This window comes from Elephas maximus, chromosome 9 (assembly GCF_024166365.1).
Source record: "Elephas maximus indicus isolate mEleMax1 chromosome 9, mEleMax1 primary haplotype, whole genome shotgun sequence".
NCBI classification, from domain to species: domain Eukaryota; kingdom Metazoa; phylum Chordata; class Mammalia; order Proboscidea; family Elephantidae; genus Elephas; species Elephas maximus.
In genome coordinates this window covers 48,657,600-48,675,784 of record NC_064827.1, presented here as the reverse complement: position 1 = coordinate 48,675,784, position 18,185 = coordinate 48,657,600, and the positions used below count along the sequence as shown (strand labels likewise).

Here is an 18,185-nt window from a genome sequence, read left to right as displayed (position 1 = left end):
GGGTCCCAGTGGGGGAGGGGAGAACTTGAGCTGGGAGTGAGCAATAGGGAATGATGGAACTGGTGCAAATTGGGGTGACCGAAACCATCTAAATTGGCAGCAGTGGTTGCTTCACAGGAATGTGGGTCCATGTGGCCAGATCTTTTCCATGTTTTTCAAGAGAAACCAGAAACCCAGATTCCAATATGAAATCTCAATTTATAAATATAGGGAACCTATTAAAATTCCTCCCACCTTTAATTTTTTAAAGCCCCTGCCAGGCGACCTGTGGTGGCCTCTGCTTTAGTGTGTAGGAATGTTTGCTGATCACACTGCTCCAGGGTCCCCTGCAGTCCACTGGCCCCCATCAGCTTCTTCCTGGAAAACCCAGAACAGCCTCTAGTTGGTTCTTTCTAACTGCAAGCTGAGTGCTCTGTTTGCTCTTCTGGTCATCCTCATTCTGCTCTACTTGTCTGAAATCAAACTTAGCTTTTTCTTGAAAAAAACAAAACAAAAACCACGCCTTTTCTCCTGACCACCCAATTGTGTCTGGGGTACCAGCACCCTTCTCTGACCAGCACACTTGGCATTCTTCCCATGCCTGTCACCCACACCAGCTTCGGGATCCCTCCTCCTGGTATTGTTTACGTGTATCCCTTCACCCTATCCTTACTGCCATCTCTGTAGGTCAGGCCCTTACAGCCTCCCTAACCTCTGAGATGTCATAGGGTCATGGGGTCAGTAGGACACCCTGGGGTTGGCCTCTGTCCTCTGCAGGTGGGGTGGGGCTAGCTGCAGGAGCAGATGACCCAGGCCTTGGTGTGGGCCCCGTGACACTTCTCACGTCTTCATCACTGGGATGGGGGAGGAGGTTAAACAGTGATAGACGTTAAGACATTTGGAGTTGCCTTTGCATCCGTCTGTCTGCCTCTGTCATGCCTCAAGCAAGTTGGCGCCCCTGTCTCTATCTCCATTTCTCAATCTGTGCAGTGAGGGTATTAAATAGATGAGGAATGGCAAATAGGTTTTACTGCCACCTCCAGTCTACTGGAAATGGCCACCTGGTCAGGAAGGATTTCGAGGCTAACCATGGCATATTAGGAAAGGGTGCTGTGATCTGTTGGCCATGCCTGCCGTGGGCTCAGGAAGGGAGGAGAAGCATGTGTGCAGTCTATCACTACCCCTTAGCCAGGTGCCTCCTCCAGCTCTTCCTATAGCGTGACTTCTGCTCTGCGTCCCCTCGGCAGTCGTGGTGGAATCGCATGTCCAATCGGTTCCGGAAGCTGAAGCTGATGCAGACACTGCCCCGTGGGCTGTCCAGCAACCAGCCTTTCCCCTTCTGTGATGATCCTGAGCCGGCGCTGGACTCTACTATGAGAGCGGCCCCCCATGACAAGAGTAGTCGCTCTGGGTTCCCCCACGTGGCCCCCACCACCAAAGGCAATGGTAAGGAAGGCTGCATGTGTGGGAGAGTTTCCAGAATGGTCCCAAAGCCCCATCCTTTGCCCTTTGTCCTCTTCCCTAGTCTCGTGGTACTGGAGCTGAATGGCTGGGCTGACAAGAAAGAGACGTAGACAGGGGCTCAACAACTGTCAGTGCGGTAGATGGGGAAGCACTGGCCAGTACAAGAGTCCCAGGTTCCTGTCCCATACCCCCTGCTGAGGGGTGCTAGGTCAGTCACTGCCTCTCTCCGGCCTTTGATAGGTGGAGAAAACCACCTATCAAATGAGATTGGTCTCTGGCACTGAGAGTGTCTTAAAATAGCATATATTACCTTAGGTGGGATAATGAGCTCCCCATTACTGGAGGTATTCAACAGACTGGATGACTTTTGTCAGGGTGCTGAGGAGATTCCCATGCTGATTGGGAAGTTGCTTCAGTGCGATCCCTCCTAGCAGTCGGTCAGATTCTCCTCACCCACACTGGCTCCTCTGACACCGTTGTTGGAGACAGATTATTGAGCTGGGTGCCCCAGTGTCTGACTCAGCGCAGCAGTGGTTTATGGAAAAGCTGAAAACATGCTCTGAAATACCTTTAAAATGCCTTCCTTCTATTAAAATATTGAATATCAATTATTAATACATATTTAATCACCCAGGGGAGTTGGTTTTCCAGGATGAAGGCCGGCCCAGTCACTCATCCTCATGCCCTGGACACTTTGGGAGGTCATTTCAGAAAACTTCCATTTGTCTCTTAGGTCCTGGGAGCACAAGAGGAGAAAAGGAAGATGCATTATTGACAACCATGGTGAGTGTGAGGTTTTCTAAAAGCCCTTCAGGTCCCCAGTGTGCTCCAGCCAATCATTAGATTGATTTACAAGGAGGCACGTGGACGCTTGTCTGTCTTGATGGTGGTCACAGCTGGGGTTGATGATCTGAAACTTTAACAGTGGACAGAGGCTGGGTACAGCTGGGTCATTGATGAATCGGAGCCTGTGAGGCTGTGCTGGTGCTTAGTGGCTGATGTAAGCCCTGGTCACGTTCTCAGGGAAGGCAGCACTGGGACAGAGAGATCGAAAGGGAAGTAATTGCTGGGTGATATTGGACAGGAAGACTCACCGTTTTGGTCATGGAGAGTCGGGGAGAAGCATCAAAGAGGAGGGTATGTGTCCAGGCTGAGAGAGGCCTCAGTTCCCTAATCAGTGAACTGGAGATCTATTGGGAATAGGTTCAGCTATGAGTAACAGAAAACACCCAAATAGCAGTGGCATAAATAAGAGAGAAACTTAATTTCTCTCAAGTAAATGAAGTTCGGGACTGGTACAGTGCTTTGTGGAGTTAGGGACCATGTTTGCTTCTATCTTGTTGGCCTGACATGCATGGCTTCCGTTACCAAGGTTGTCTTATGGCCCGAGATGGCTGCTGGAGCTCTGGCTATCACTGCCTCATTCCAGCCAGCAGAAAAGAGGAGGGGAGAAGAGGCAGCCATAGGCAAATACCAGCTGTCTTTTAAGGAAGTTACCCGGAAACTGCCACATGTGGCTTCTGCTTCCATCTCATGGGCTAGAACTTAGTCACATGGCCACGTCATACTGCATAGGAGGCTGGGAAATGAAGCCTTTGCTCTAGGTGGCATGTGCCCATCTAAAAATCAGTGGTAGCATTACTAAGGAAGGTATGGGAGAGAGATACTGGGAACAGTTAGCAATCTCTGACTTAGGGGTAATATCCCTCATGGGGTGGTTGTGGTTATTAAATGGAATCATCCCCAGGAAGTTCGTAGCATAGTGCCTGGCCCAGGATAAGCTCTCATTTATTTTCTGTGTGGTCTTGGATATGTTACCTCACCTCTCTGGGCTTCATTTTCCTCCTCTCTGAAAGGAAAGCCTAGTGGATGGAGACTCTGGTCCCTTCAATGCTGAGACCTTACTTTGGAAGCTGGCCAGGAGAGGGCAGTATTGGAGAGGAGACAGGAGCAGAGGTGGTCACAGGGCAGGGATAACCAGAATCACAGCTATATTGTTAGGGATCATGGTGCTCAGCATGTGGACCAGGATCAGCCCCGCCACACCCCACCACCAATAGGGGTAAATCAGGGTCTCTACACACTGACTGTGGGAGCTTGTACTGCCAGACATTTGATAATGCTATTAAATGAGTAATTAAACGTTCAGTATAAAGCCAGAAATGCTATTGTAGAAATCTTGGAAAGCCCAGGAAAGATATAATCATGACTGACATTTTGCTGTGTATATCTTTTGAGTAATTTTCCTAAGTGTTTTTTAACATCTGCAAAGCATGATATTACATTATAGGTAATAATAGCAAACACCTAACACAGCATTTACTGTCAGTCACTATTCAAAGGACCTTACATATACTAACTCTTTTAACCTGCGAGATGTTGCTGTTGTTGTTAGGTGCCATCAAGTCCGTTCTGACTCATAGAGACCCCATGTACAATAGAACAAAACACTGCCTGGTCCTGAGTCATCCTCACAATCGTTGTTACACTTGAGCCCATTGTAGCCACAGTGTCAGTCCATCTCATTGAGGGTCTTCCTCTTTTTCACTGGTAAAGTCAAGGGACACTCGACTTTACCAAGCATGATGTCCTTCTCCAGGGACCGGTCCCTCCTCATAACATATCCAAAGTATGTGAGACGAAATCTCACTAATTTTGTCTCTAAGGAGCTTTCTGGCTGTACTTGTTCCAAGACAGGTTTATTCATTCTTCTGGTAGTCCATAGTATATTCAGTATTCTTCGCCAACACCATAATTAAAAGGCATCAATTCTTCTTTGGTCTTCCTTATTCATTGTCCAGCTTCTACATGCATATGATGCAACTGAAAACACCATGGCTTGGGTCAGGTGCACCTTAGCCACACCTTAAAGCTTCAAAGAAATCTTTTCAGTAGATTTGCCCAATGTAACACGTCATTTGATTTCTCGACTGCTGCTTCCAGTGGGTCAGGCACACTTTAGTCCTCAAAGTGATGCCTTTGCTTTTTAACACTTTAAAGAAGTCTTTTGCAGCAGATTTGCCCAATGATATACGTCATTTGATTTCTCTACTCCTGCTTCTGTGGGTGTTGATTGTGGATCCAAGTAAAATGAAATCCTTGACAACTTCAATCTTTTCTCCATTTATTATGATGTTGCTTATTGGTCCATTTGTGAGGATTTTTGTTTTTTGTTGATGTGTAATCCATACTGAAGGCTATGGTCTTTGATCCTCATTTTTAAGTGCTTCCAGTCCTCTTTACTTTCAGCAGGCAAGGTTTTGTTAGCTGCATATCGCAGGTTGTTGATGAGTCTTCCTCCAATCCAGTTGCTGCATTCTTCTTCATATAGTCTAGCTTCTCAGATTATTTGCTCAGCATACAAACTGAATAAGCAGGTGAAAGGGTACAACCCTGACGCATACCTTTCCTGACTTTAAACCACGCAGTATCCCCTTGTTCTGTTCGAACTACTGCCTCTTGGTCTGTGTACAGGTTCCACATGAACACAATTAAGTGTTCTGGAATTCCCATTCTTCACAATGTTAGTCATAATTTGTTATGACCCACACAGTCAAATGCCTTTGCATATTCAGTAAAGCACAGGTAGCCCTTTCTGGTATTCTCTGCTTTCAGCCAGGATCTGTTTGACATCAGCAGTGATACCCCTTGTTCCACATCCTCTTCTGAATAGGCTTGAATTTCTGGCTATTCCCTGTTGATGTACTGCTGCAGCCATTTTTGAATGATCTTCAGCAAAATTGTACTTGAGTGTGATATTAACGATATTGTTCAATAATTTCCTCATTCTGTTAGGTCATCTTTCTTTGGAATGGGCACAAATATGGATCTCTTCCAGTCAGTCAGTCAGGTAGGTGTCCTTCAAATTTCTTGACATAGACAAGTGAGCACTTCAGCTCCAAATCTGTTGGTTGAAACATCTGTATTCCATCAATTCCTGAAACCTTGTTTTTCAACAATACCTTCAGTGCAGCTTGAACTTCTTCCTTTAGTACCATTGGTTCTTAATCATATGCTGTCTCCTGAAATGGTTGAACATCAACGAATTCTTTTTGGTACAGCGACTCTCTGTATTCCTTCTATCTTCTTTTGCTGCTTCCTGCGTTGTTTGATATTTTCCCCATAAAACCAAAAAAACCAAACCCAGTGCTGTCGAGTTGATTCTGACTCATAGCGACCCTATAGGACAGAGTAGAACTGCCCCATAGAGTTTCCAAGGAGCGCCTGGTGGATTCGAACTGCCAACCCTTTGGTTAGCAGCTGTAGCACTTAACTACTACGCCACCAGGGTTTCCATTTTCCCCATAGAATCCTTCAATATTACAACTCTAGGCTTGAAATTTTTCTTCTTTTCTTTCAGCTTGAGAAATGCCAAGTGTATTCTTCCCGTATAGTTTTCTATCTCGAGGTCTTTGCACATGTCATTACAATATTTTACTTTGTCTTCTCGAGCCACCCTTTAAAATCTTCTTTTTAACTCTTTTACTTCATCATTTCTTCCTTTCGTTTTAATAATTCTACATTCTAGAGCAAGTTTCAGAGTCTCTTCTGACATCCATTTTGGTCTTTTCTTTCTTTCTTGTCTTTTTAATGACCTCTTGCTTTCTTCATGGGTGATGTCCTCAGTGTCATTCCACAGCTTGTCTGGTCTTCCATCATTAGTGTTCAATGCGTCGGATCTATTCTGAGATGTTCTCTAAATTCAGCTGGGGTGTACCAAGGTCGTACTTTGGCTCTCATGGACTTGTTCTAATTTTCTTCAGCTTCAACTTGAACTTGCATGTAAGTAATTGATGATCTCTTCTGTAGTCGACCCCTGGCCTTGTTCTGACTGATGATATTGAGCTTTTCCATGGTCTCTTTCCACAGATGTAGTCGATTTGATTCCTGTGTATCCCATGTGGCAAGGTCCATGTGTATAGTCGCCATTTATGTTGCTGAAAAAGGTATTTGCAAAGAAATCTTCGAGATAGATACTCTTCTTTTCTGCATATTGTGTTGAACCTTATTTTTTAGCCACCTATCATGACCATGTTTTCCATGTCATTAAACATCCTTTGTCCCTGGGTAGCACAGTTAAGTGCTCAACTACTAGCCGAAAGATTGGTGGTTCAAACCCACTCACAGGTGCCTCAGAAGACAGGTCTGGCAATCTGTTTCCAAAAGGTCATAGGCTTGAAAACCTTATGGAGCAGTTCTGCTCTGCACATGGGGTCGCCATGAGTCGGAATTGACTAAACAGCAGCTAACAACAGCAAACATTCTTTAGCCATGTCACATTTCCTGGCTGCGTGATACAGTATTCTGTCATGGGGGCTTGTCTTTACCTCTTTATCTAAGCCCGACCCGTTGGACTTTGAAGTTTTCTAGTTTTTTGTTCTTTTATCAGGGCTCTGACAAATATCCTTATCCCTCAGCTTTGCCTACTTGCCTGATTATTTCCTCAGAATAGGTATCTAGACATGGACCTCTAGGGTCAAGGGTGTTATGAAGGTTGCAGTGGTTTAGACTCTCACCCCTGGTAGTGAAATTGGCATCTTCCAGTCTAACCCCCATATGCTGGGTACAGTTGCTGAGGTCCATAGAGGGGTAGCACTTGTTCACAGAGTTGGAGAAAAGCAGGACAGGCTTAGGGTGGGAACCCAGATACCTGCTCTTCCTGCCCTGGCACTCTCCTGTCCTGACTCCTTGTGCCCTACAGAGGTCACCAGTGCGCCTGCCCATCTGCCCATGGCAGATGGTGGATGGCCGGGCACCCAGCTGAGTGGGCCTTTATAGCCATGGGCACTGAGACGCCTGCCTGCCCGGCTCCCGAGGCGGGTTTAGCTGTGGGATGCCCTTCCCCGCAAAGCTCCATCTGGCATCAAGTTCATGGTCTTTTCTTAATTAAAGCTAGTGGGGACTGTATGGATGTGCTTCCTTGATCATCAGCAGTCATCATGGTACAGATTTTATGCTGACCTCAAATCACATTTCAAACGCAAAATTAAATTACAGTGAAATGTCAGCAGTGGGAGGTGTGGCTGACGTGGCGGGGGACGTGGTGGAATGGAGAAGGGAGTGTGTACTCAGCTCACAGGGCCTGTGAGAGCTGGGCCTCCAGCCCCCTCATCCCCTGCCCCTTCCTCCTGAAATCCCCAACTCTGGTCACACTGATCTCCTGGCGGTTCTGCAGAACTTGTCCTGCTCCTTGTCTTGGGCCTTTCCACCCTCTGCCTGGAGTGCCCAAGCCTGTTGTCACTGGGCTCAGCTCAGTGCCCTCCTCCACAGCGCCCTCTCTTACTGTAGCTCGGGTGCCCCTCCTCCATGCCCGCCTAGCCTCCGGAGTCCCATGTCCCTGTCCTGATCCTGCTGCAGCTGGGAGCTGGAGCCAGGCAGGTGTGAGTACTGCTTGGTTGCTGGGAGGAGAGCTGAGGACACTGCTGTGGTTTCTGGCTAGGTGGAGGGGTGGGTGGTGGTGCCATTCCCTGAGAAGCAGGATCAACCTGGAGTCTTTCCCCTGGAGCCCTCCTGGGGCTTTTCTAATCCACAGCCTGTCTTTTTCAGCTTCGAAATGGAGCCCCCTACACCAGACTCCCAAGCGACAAGCTGAAGGCAGTCATCCCCCCTTTCTTGCCCCCTTCCAGTTTTGAGCTGTGGAGCTCTGATCGATCCCGGACATGTCACAACAGGAAGGCTGACCCCACGAAGACTGTGCTGCCCCACAGAGTCAGCAGGGGCCACACCATGGGCAGCGGCAACACGGACACTGTAAGTCATTGGCTGGCAGGCTTTATGCATCAAGGAACCCAGAGGAGACCGGTGTGACTGGAGCAGAGAGTAAAGCAAAGGGTGGAGGGAGGCTGGGTTGGAGAGGGGCATGACCAGGAGCACTGGGCACCAGGGACTGGGCTGGGGAAAGGCTTCACGAGGCAGTGACTTGGGGCTAGGCCGTGAAGGATGTGGAGAGGCACATTCAGGCTTTGGGACCTGTGGGGGCAGCAACGTAGAAGCAGGCTCGGGCAATGCCGAAGGAGCTGGATTTTGTCCTGGTTGTGACAGGGGCCTTCTGAGGTTTTTCAAGGACCAATATGGTCAGGTTTTCTCAGCACAAGAGTTGGGTGATACCATGGTTAAGCGCTCAGCTGCTAACCAAAAGATTGGTTTGAACCCACCAGCCACTCCGCAGGAGAATGATGTGGCAGTCTGCTTCCATAAAGAGTAAGACAAAAAAAACTTTTTGCCATTGAATTGATTCTGGCTCGTAGCCACCCTATAGGACAGAATAGAACTGCCCCATGGGGTTTCCAAGAAGCAACTTCTGGATTCGAACTGCTGACCTTTTAGTTAGCAGCTGAGCTCTTCCGTAAAGGTTATAGCCTAGGAAACCCTATGGGGCAGTTCTACTCTGTCCTATCGGGCCACTATGAGTTGAAATCGATGGCAACAACCAACGACAAAGAGCTGGGTAAGACTGAAAGCAGGGTGACCCGTGGGGAAATGGTGATGTCCTAGGAGCTCAGCCTGAGGAGAACTGTCTAAGGGCTGGGCTGTCAGCAGACGGACGGGAGCCGCCACCCCTTTGTGACTTCAAGTAGGCTGAGCACCGACTGGCAAGGATGTGCTGTGTGGTGCGAGTAGAGGTTGGACCGGCAGAATTCCAGGGTCCCTCCGCACTGGCACTCTGAGCCTGGAGAAAGGAACAGCAAACCCTGACCGTACCACCCACCTTTTTCTTGCAGGCTCCCATCAGGCCCGTTAAATTCCCAACTCTCTCCAGGAGCCCAGCATCTCCCACCAATTCTGGAAACTTCAACCACTCGCCTCATTCCTCCGGCGGCTCCAGTGGGGTGGGGGGTGTTAGCAGACATGGTGGGGAGCTGCATAACCGCTCAGGTAGGTTTCAGGGCAAGAGGTGACTCAGGGGAGGGGGAAGATCCCTTGGGGCTGAGGGTGTGAACTCCTCCTGTGCTTGGCCTGGGGATCATCCCAGAACTAACGCATACATATGTCTTTCTCCTTAATGTGGTTAAGGGATATTTCAGTGGGGTCAGTACTTGGGGTTGTTTTATGCATTTTCTTTGCAGGGGGAGGAAATGAAGCCCATAATGCTTTATTTTCTTGTAAAACTTTATAAGAACTTAAAAGAAATGCCTAGTGTTTTTATGATGTTTAAAAGCCTAGAAGATAAAAGCTTAGCTTCTCATCCAGCCTTTTCACTGAAAAATAAGGAACTGAAGTTCAGAGTGGGCAAGAGCTTTGCCCAGGGTCACACAGCAAGTTGACAGGACTTGCATTGTTCCCCACAGATATTTTATGGTTAAAATGTACTTCTCCGTCCTCCCTGAGACTGTCCAGGGTTAACCTAAGCCAGCTTTGCGGGGAGGGAACCCCTCCTTTATGCCATTATATGAAGAATGCATACTTCTTATAGAAACAAAAACTTTAAGAAAACAAAAGATATAATCTCACCCACTAGATATTATCGTTAACGTTTTGGTATGTATCTTTGCAAAGTCTTTCTATGCATGTTATAGATATTTATAGAAGCAGAATAACAATGCATTGAGCACTTAGTGCATGCCAGGCACAGTGCCAGGACCTTCCCATAAATGATCTCATTCGGTCCCCCAACAGCCTGTAAGGTTATCTCCATTTCGCAAGTGAGGGAACCGGGGCTCAGAAAAGGCTGAATAACTCATCCATGATCACACAACTATTCAGTAATAGAGCCAGTACCGGAACCCAGTCTGACTTCAGAGCTGGTTCCCTTAACCACATGCCTGACTGAGGTGCAGGAAGTTTTGTAACTTTTTTTCTCCACATGTTACTATATTGGCAACACCTTTTCATGTTGATACGCATATATCTACAGCGTCTTTTTAATAACTGGTATCCATTCGTATGAGGTATCACGGTTTATTTAACCACCTTCCCCTTGTTGAACACTGAGGCTTTTCCTAGGTTTTTGCCCTTACAGTAACACAGCACGACGTAATATCCTTGGACCTCTGTGTTTGCCTACTCATCCAATGATTTCCCTAACTTAAGTTCCCTAGAATCAGGATGGCTGGGTCAATGGGTTTGCCTCTTTTTAAGCTTTTGATGCATTTTGCCCTCCAGAATGGCTCAATTTATATGTATAACATATTTACAACCCTGCTTGGCACAGAGTAAACGCTCTGTACTTGTTAGTTATTAGCATCTTCCCATTAGTACCCTCCCTAGTTCTGGGTATTATCACTTTCATGCTTTCATAATAACTCAAGGTTGTCGGTAGACATAGGGAAACGAGAGCCAATGCCAGTCAGGCCAGCCAGGGAAGCAGAACCATCCTGAGTATTATGGTGTTAGGAATTTACAATGGAATTAGACCTTACACAATTTTGTTGATAGCTGGGGACATAAAGGTCCAATAGGGGGTGCCAGAGGGTGAGGAACAGTCACTAAGCAGCCCTGGTGCGCTGGGTGCCTCTGCAGAGGGGCTGCATCTATGCAGTGGAGGGCCAGAGTCGCTGTCAGTCAGAAGGGCAGGGCATTGGTAAGAGGAACTAGATGTTCCACAGGGAAAAGCAATGACATATTGAGCAGGGCGCCCTTCAGAGTGTGGCAGCTGCCTCTTCACTTTCACCTCCAGTTCTCATGCAGAGTTCTCTTGTGGTCAGCCCTGACCCAGAGCCACACGGAAGGGGGCCCAGGACAAGTGGCCCCAGTTTAGCCAAGTCAGCTCATGACAGCCCACCACCCCTGCATTGCCAGTACTCCGCAGCCATTGCAGCCATTCCTATTTCTGTTTCCTCAGGTGGCAGCATAGATAGTGTCTTGTCCCAAATCGCCGCCCAGAGGAAAAAAGCAGCTGGATTATCGGAGCAGAAGCCCAGCCAGCGGTCAAGCCCTGTTGGGCCGGCGCCGGGGTCCAGCCCATCAGAGCCCCCAGTCTCCCCTGCAGGGGGCAGCACTCCTGGTGGCAAGGTGCTGTTCTGTGTCGTCTCCTCTTGCTACACTCAGATTGCTTCCTAACCTGGCCCTAGGTGCGGGGGGCATGGATGGTGGCACAGTTGTAGGACAGGGTTAAAGACAGGCTCCCTCCTCCCTGGGCTTTCTGAGAAGGGCTCATGTGAATTGTGTGGGCATCACCAAGAGCACACCTGTGCGCTGCTCAGGTGCGTGTGGCTCCCACCTGGTCTCCAGGGCATCTCCAGGTTGGGAGGGGTGGGTACCAGGCTCCTGCAGCCCCTGTGGTGGTCCGTTAGCCTCAAGTTGTGCACATTTGTGCATTGATTAGATCAGAATGGTTTAGAGCATGGACTCAGGAGCCAGCCTGCCGGGGCTGAAATCCCAGCCCCACACTTTAGCATTTAGAATGGAGCCTGGCACATGATAAACCCTCTGTAAGCATGAGCTAGTACTGTTGCCAGTATCATTAGTAGAGTTAGTGCTCCTGCCCTGTTCATTCACTGTGCACATGTTTGAGCTCTGCTCTGTGCCTGGCCGTGTGCTAGCAATGAGGACCCCACTGTCCATCTGTGGACCAGGGGGTTTGGTGACTACCCTGAAGGCGTTCACAGTCTAGTGGGATGTCGTACCTCGGCATGATAGGGGCTGTCGTAGAGAAGTGAGGACGCTGTGGGGCACAGGTGGGGGTCCCTACCCAGGCTGAGCGTGTCAATGACATCTAAACAGGGATCTGAAGGATTAGCCAGATGAAAGGGGTATGCGTGGGGCGAGGGGTGGTAAGACTGTTCCAGGGTGAGAGAGCAGCATGTGCAAAGCTCCAGAGAAAAGCTCGGCATGGGGGGCACTGAAGGAAGGTCTGTGGGGCAGGGCAGAGTGCATGGAGCCTCACCTCCTGCATCTGGACACCATGTCTCCATAGCTGCAGCCTGAGCATACGTTTGCTGTCTTACAGTCATCCATTGTTAACTCTTAGGGAGTTCGCAGTGACGGGGAAATACCTCTGTGGAATGGGAAGTCTTTCAGTGTCTTTGGAATCTGCCCCTCCACCTCCTGAGCCGCTTGTCATGAGTTGATGTTCCACTGGGTACTGGGGTGAGCCCCGGGCTGTGGGCACGTAGTTGTGAGTGCGAAGCAGCTTCTGCACCCTCCCCTACCAGATGTCCCCCAGTAGTACAGAGTAGCTTGTTTCCTCCTCTGAAAGGACCCCAGGTCCAGGCAAAACCTAACTCTTCATCATTCTTAGATGTCTTAAGCTTTCTTCCTGAGGAGGTAGGTCCCCAGAAAGCCTCATCCCTGGACTTGTGCCCACCACAGAAGTACCTCCAGAAATTTATGTTTTAATCGATGAATGACGAATATTTTTTATTTTCTGCCCAACAATTGTTGGGTACATGACCCTTTTTTGTTATTCCAAGTCCCCTATGAAATAGGACCTACATAATTAGGTTCCTTCTACACTTTAGGTCCAAAAAAAGTTTCTCTCTTCCTACATATTAGCCTATTTTCCATTGCATTCAAATTACTTGGGTAATGGGACTATGTAATTGTGCTTCTTTTAGAATTCAGCTCTAGAAAAAAATGTCTTCACTGATACTTTAATACATTTTCTTTTATTAGGTAGTAAGAATTATATAATCTGTTGTATTTCTTTTTTTGCCTTTGCTGCTAGGAAACTCAGAGCTACTCAATAAAGTAAGTCTGCTAGTCTGGGGCTTTGATAGAGTTTTCCTTTTCTCTGTTGTCTAAAAGTTTTTGTTTCTATTTGATGATCTTAGATATGTTAGATGTTATTAGCTTCCATTCATCAGTGTTGGAAATAGGTAGGCTAGATCTAAGTGATAAATGGCGTAGTGGTTAAGTGCTATGGCTGCTAACAAAAGAGGTCAGCAGTTCAAATCCGCTAGGTTCTCTTTGGAAACTCTATGGGGCAGTTCTACTCTGTCGTATGGGGTCACTATGAGTCAGAATCGACTTGGCGGCAGTGGGTTTTTGGGTTTGTTACCTTGCTTGGGTACATCTGTCATATATAATCTATATACAAGCACATTCTGATGAAAGGAAATTGACTTTGTCAAAAGATGCATTCAGGAAACAATAAACTGGGGAAATGATCCATTTCAACGATCACCTGATATTTTTGACGTAATAACAATGCTGTAACCTTGGGGAGCTGTTTAAAAATTCAGGTTTCTGGGCTCCACCCAGACCTAACTGAATTAGACTCTGAGGGTAGGGTCTGGGGAATCTGTTTGTTCCCCGAAAGAGTCTGTTGCACCCAGCCCAGCCCAGGGCTCTTAGAAACCACTGCCCTAAATCAAAGGACACAGAAGTGAGTTTTCTGTCAAAGGCTCAAGCAGCAAACAGAGATAAGAAGTGCTTTTCAAAGACTCCCTTAGGAAGAATTAGAAATCAGTATTCAAAATATAATCCTCCTGAATCTGGTTTTTGCACTTCACTTAAAACAAACAACTCACTGTACTGGTGGCATATTCACAAGGCAGGAATTCTGCATGTTCAAGAATTAGCATGAAGTGAGCATTAGAGGACACCAGAAATGTGTGGGATCGCAGTCTGCGTCAGTACTTCCCAGATCTCTGGAGGCCCAAGTGAGCACACAAGGTGTATCAGCTTTCTATTGCCACCCTAAAGCTCAGTGGTTTAAAACAAACAGCATTCATTTAGCTCATGAATCTGTAGGTGGGCAGTTTAGTCTGGGCTTAGCTGGGCAGTTCTTCTGGTCTGGGGGCAGGGGATCACTCACAGATCTGGCAGTCTGCTGGTATGACCAGGATGACTGGTCATATGTGTCCCATTTTGCAGTGGGCCAGCTGGCACATGATCTCATGGCAGTGGCAGAAGATGAGCATTGAACAAGCAAGTGGCTTAAGCAAGTCAGTACGCCCACAGTAGGAGAGCTCAGAGTTACAGGGCAAAGGCTGTGGATCCAGGGAGGGATACAGATGACACCATCTGTGCAATCAGTCTACCATACTGGGAATCTAAGGAATCCTTCCAGTATTCCAGAGAATCCCAAATAATTTTCTGTTACCCACTCTTCTTCCTCCCAATATCCAGGGTGTCACGTTTTTTTGCTTTTGGCTGGAGTAGATCCATTTTGTAGGGCTATACTAGTTATCTCCTGATAATGAGAGAAAAAGCAGAGGGAAGAATGTATTGACAATATAGGCAGCTCATTGACAAGAACCTTTCAAATTCTGAGGGAGGGGCTTCTTTTTCTACTCCAGGATGTAGTCAGCTAGAAGGAGCACTAAATGCCCAGCAGAAGGAAAGGTATACCTATTTGCAGGTATAAACTCTATTTAGTGTCTACTATCCTACGTGAGAAGCCAGTTTTCAGGAGAAATTATAAGGCATTGGAAAGGGCAAGAAAAAGCACACTCCCAAGAAACAAAACAGTCATCAGAATCAGACTCAGATGTGACATAGATGCTGGAATTATCTGACAGGGAAATTAAAATAGCTACAATTAATATGTTAAAGGTTCTAATGGAAAAATGTGGACAGCATTAAGATCATATGGGTACTTTCAGTAGAGTAATAGAAACTATAAGAAAGAGCCAAATTGGAATGCTAGAAATAAAAAACACAGTAACAGAGATGAGGAATGCCTTTATGGGCCTACCAGTGGACTTGACACAGCCAAGGAAAGAATCAGTGAACTCGCAGGTAGGTCAGTAGAAATTACCCAGACTGAAACACACAAACACATACATAAGAACAGAAAACCCAAATGTTGTAGGAATGAATGTCTAATATTCAGGTAATTGAAAACCCTGAAGGAAAAGGAAGAGAGAAAGAATGCTACAGAAGGAATATTAGAAGAAATAATGACCAAGACTTTCCCAGAGTTAATGACAGACACCAAACCACAGATCTTGGAAGTGCAGAAAACACCGAACAGGATAAATAATTAATACCAAATAATACCATAGCCATATCATGTTTAAACTACTGAAAACAAAAGATAAACAGAAAATGTTGAAAAAGGCATCCAGAACAACAAAAAAAGATGTTCCCTGTTTTTGGGTGTCTGTTTTAATAATTTCCATCCTCCAGGTTATGGCTTATGTGTGTGTCTTACTCTCTTCAGCAGAAACTAGAGACAAGCAAAAGGCCTCAGTCTGGAACGTCGACTACCTCCAAAAGCACCTCCCCCACCCTCACACCCTCCCCTTCACCCAAAGGGCACACTGCCGAGTCCTCGGTGTCCTCCTCCTCATCCCATCAGCAGTCCAAGAGCAGCGGGGGCTCCAGCAGTGGCACTATCACGGACGAGGGTGAGTCTCCTGGGCCCTGAAACCCCACCAGGTAACCTGGGAGCAGAGCTGCGAGGCGCCCTTAAATACTATAGCATTCCTAGGACAAGTTTCTTTGTTTTTTAAGTTAAACAAACAGAAGCCCGCCCCTCCTTCTCTGATTATACCTTACATTTTTATCTTCACTGTGCAAAAGGAGGGAGCCATGTTCTGGTAAGTTCCCTCAAGTACTTGTAGCATGTAGGTGAGTTTTGTTTATGGACACAAAGGTAACACCGGTGGAAATGCTTCTCTTTTTCATTGACCCTTGATTTTACCAAGACTGATATCCTCCTCCGGGAACTGGTCCCTGCTGATAACATGTCCAAAGTACATGACACGAAGTCTTGCCATCCTTGCTTCTAAGGAGCATTCTGGCTGTACTTCTTCCAAGGCAGATTTGTTCATTCTTCTGGCAGTCCATGGTATATTCGATATTCTTCACCAACACCATAATTCAGAGGCGTCAGTTCTTCAGTCTTCCTTATTCATCGTTCAGCTTTCACATGCATATTAAAAAAAACTAAAATTAGGCAATTGAAAATACCATGGCTTGGGTCAGGTGCACCTTAGTCCTCAAAGTGACATCTTTGGTTTTTAACACTTTAAAGAGTTCTTTTGCAGCAGATTTGCCCAGTGCAGTACGCCGTTTGATTTCTTGACTCCTCCTTCTGTGGGCATTGACTGTGGATCCAAATAAAATGAAATCCATGACAACTTCAGTCTTTTTTCCATTTATCATGATGTTGCTTATTGGTCCAGTTGTGAGGATTTTTGTTTTGTTTATGTTGCGGCGTAATCCATACTGAAGGCTGTGGTCTTTAAGCTTCATCAGTAAGTGCTTCAAGCCCTCTTTGATTTCAGCAAGCAAGGCTATGTCATTTGCATATCACAGGTTGTTAATGAGTCTTCCTCCAATCCTGATGCCACATTCTTCTTCATATAGTCCAGCTTCTTGGATTATTTGCTCAGCATACAGATTGAGTAAGTACGGTGAAAGGATACAACCATGATGCACACCCTTCCTGATTTTATTGACTCTCCTTTGTAGGTGACTTTTCGTTTTTCCCTAGCTGCTCTTAAAATTCTCTCCTTATCTTTGGTTTTGGCAACTTTGATTATAATATGTCTTGGTGACTTTCTTTTAAAATCTACCTTATGTGGAGTTCGATGAGCATCTTGGATGGATATCTTCTTATCTTTCACGATATCAGGAAAGTTTTCTGCCAGCAAATCTTCAACAACTCTCTCTGTATTTTCTGTTATCCTGCCCTGTTCTGGTACTCCAATCACTTGTAGGTTATTTCTCTTGATAGAGCCCCACATGATTCTTAAGGTTTCTTCATTTTTTTAAATTCTTTTATCTGATTTTTCTTCAAATATATTGGTGCCGAGTGCTTTATCTTCAAGTTCACAAATTCTGCTTCCACTTCCTCTGTTCTGCTCCTCTGACTTTCTATTGAATTGTCTACTTCTGTAATTTTATTGTTAATCTTCTGAATTTCTGATTGCTGTCTGTCTATGGATTTTTCCAGCTTATTAAATTTTTCATTATGTTCCTGAATAATCGTCTTAATTTCTTCAGTTGCTTTATGTGTGTGTTCCTTGGCTTGTTCTGCATATTGCCTGATTTCTTTCCTGATGTCTTGAAGGGTTCTGTATATTAAACTTTTGTGTTCTGCCTCTGGTAATTCCAGGAAGGCACTTTCATCTAGAAGATCCCTGGATTCTTTGTTTTGAGAGCTTGTTGAGGCGATCATGGTCTGTTCCTTTATGTGACTTGAGTGCTGCTTTTCTCAGTGGTTCATCAAAATCCCAGGGTTAAAGGTCATGCCCTGGCTTGGCTGTATTTGCAAGGCTTTGGGTCATTTGCACATCCTTGATCATCTCTGTCTATGGGGGAGGAATGTGCTGATTGGCCAGGCCTGAGTCATGTGTCTGCCTTTGGAGCTGGAGTTGCAGTCTGCCCTCCTGATGCTGTGGACCGCAAGTGAGAGAGAAGTGGTCCCTCAAAGGAGGGAGGGGGAAGAATACGGGCAAGCAAAACCAATCAGTGTCCACCACAACCGGGAGAACTTCGGGACCTGCATGTGTGCACGCTCTCCTGTGAGGATAATGAGGAAAGGAAGATGGGGTAGACGTTAGGGCAGGAGGGGAGGCTTTGTGGGGGGGGGGCCCAGACAGATTAAGGAACGATTAATGCTCTCTGGTGGCTCCTGGGAGCTGGAAGGAGGGAGCTGAGCTTTGGTGAGAGGTGGGGCCCAGGTAGGTACAAACCAAGGAGCGTAAATCAGAGGGGCAGGTGAGGTCATGGAGCATGTCACCCTCACAAACGCATATTCACTTCTTGCAACTGCTGGGAGGAAAGTGTGGAGCAGTTTCTGCTCAGCAAGTGATGAAAAGTTGAAATCAACTGCACAGGCTCCAGTTTGGTGAGTTGATGCATGCTGCTGTTGATATCCCCTCTATTTGGCAACTGTTTTTATCATC

General features: G+C 46.6%; 1 protein-coding gene across 5 annotated transcripts in view; it reads left to right on the top strand.

Moving 5' to 3' along the window:
* ANKS6 (ankyrin repeat and sterile alpha motif domain containing 6) overlaps positions 1-18,185 on the top strand; it is a 61,172-nt gene that overhangs the window by 19,410 nt on the left and 23,577 nt on the right. For 2 of the 5 annotated variants that reach the window (XM_049895862.1, XM_049895863.1), the window contains exons 7-12: positions 1,227-1,425; positions 2,177-2,226; positions 7,990-8,193; positions 9,165-9,318; positions 11,225-11,394; positions 15,494-15,677. In XM_049895862.1, coding sequence (XP_049751819.1) covers positions 1,227-1,425; positions 2,177-2,226; positions 7,990-8,193; positions 9,165-9,318; positions 11,225-11,394; positions 15,494-15,677 — 961 coding nt within the window. Of the gene's footprint in view, positions 1-1,226; positions 1,426-2,176; positions 2,227-7,989; positions 8,194-9,164; positions 9,319-11,224; positions 11,395-13,048; positions 13,072-15,490; positions 15,678-18,185 lie in introns of those variants that run through there. The other 3 variants (XM_049895864.1, XM_049895860.1, XR_007518661.1) reach the window with 3 other exon arrangements.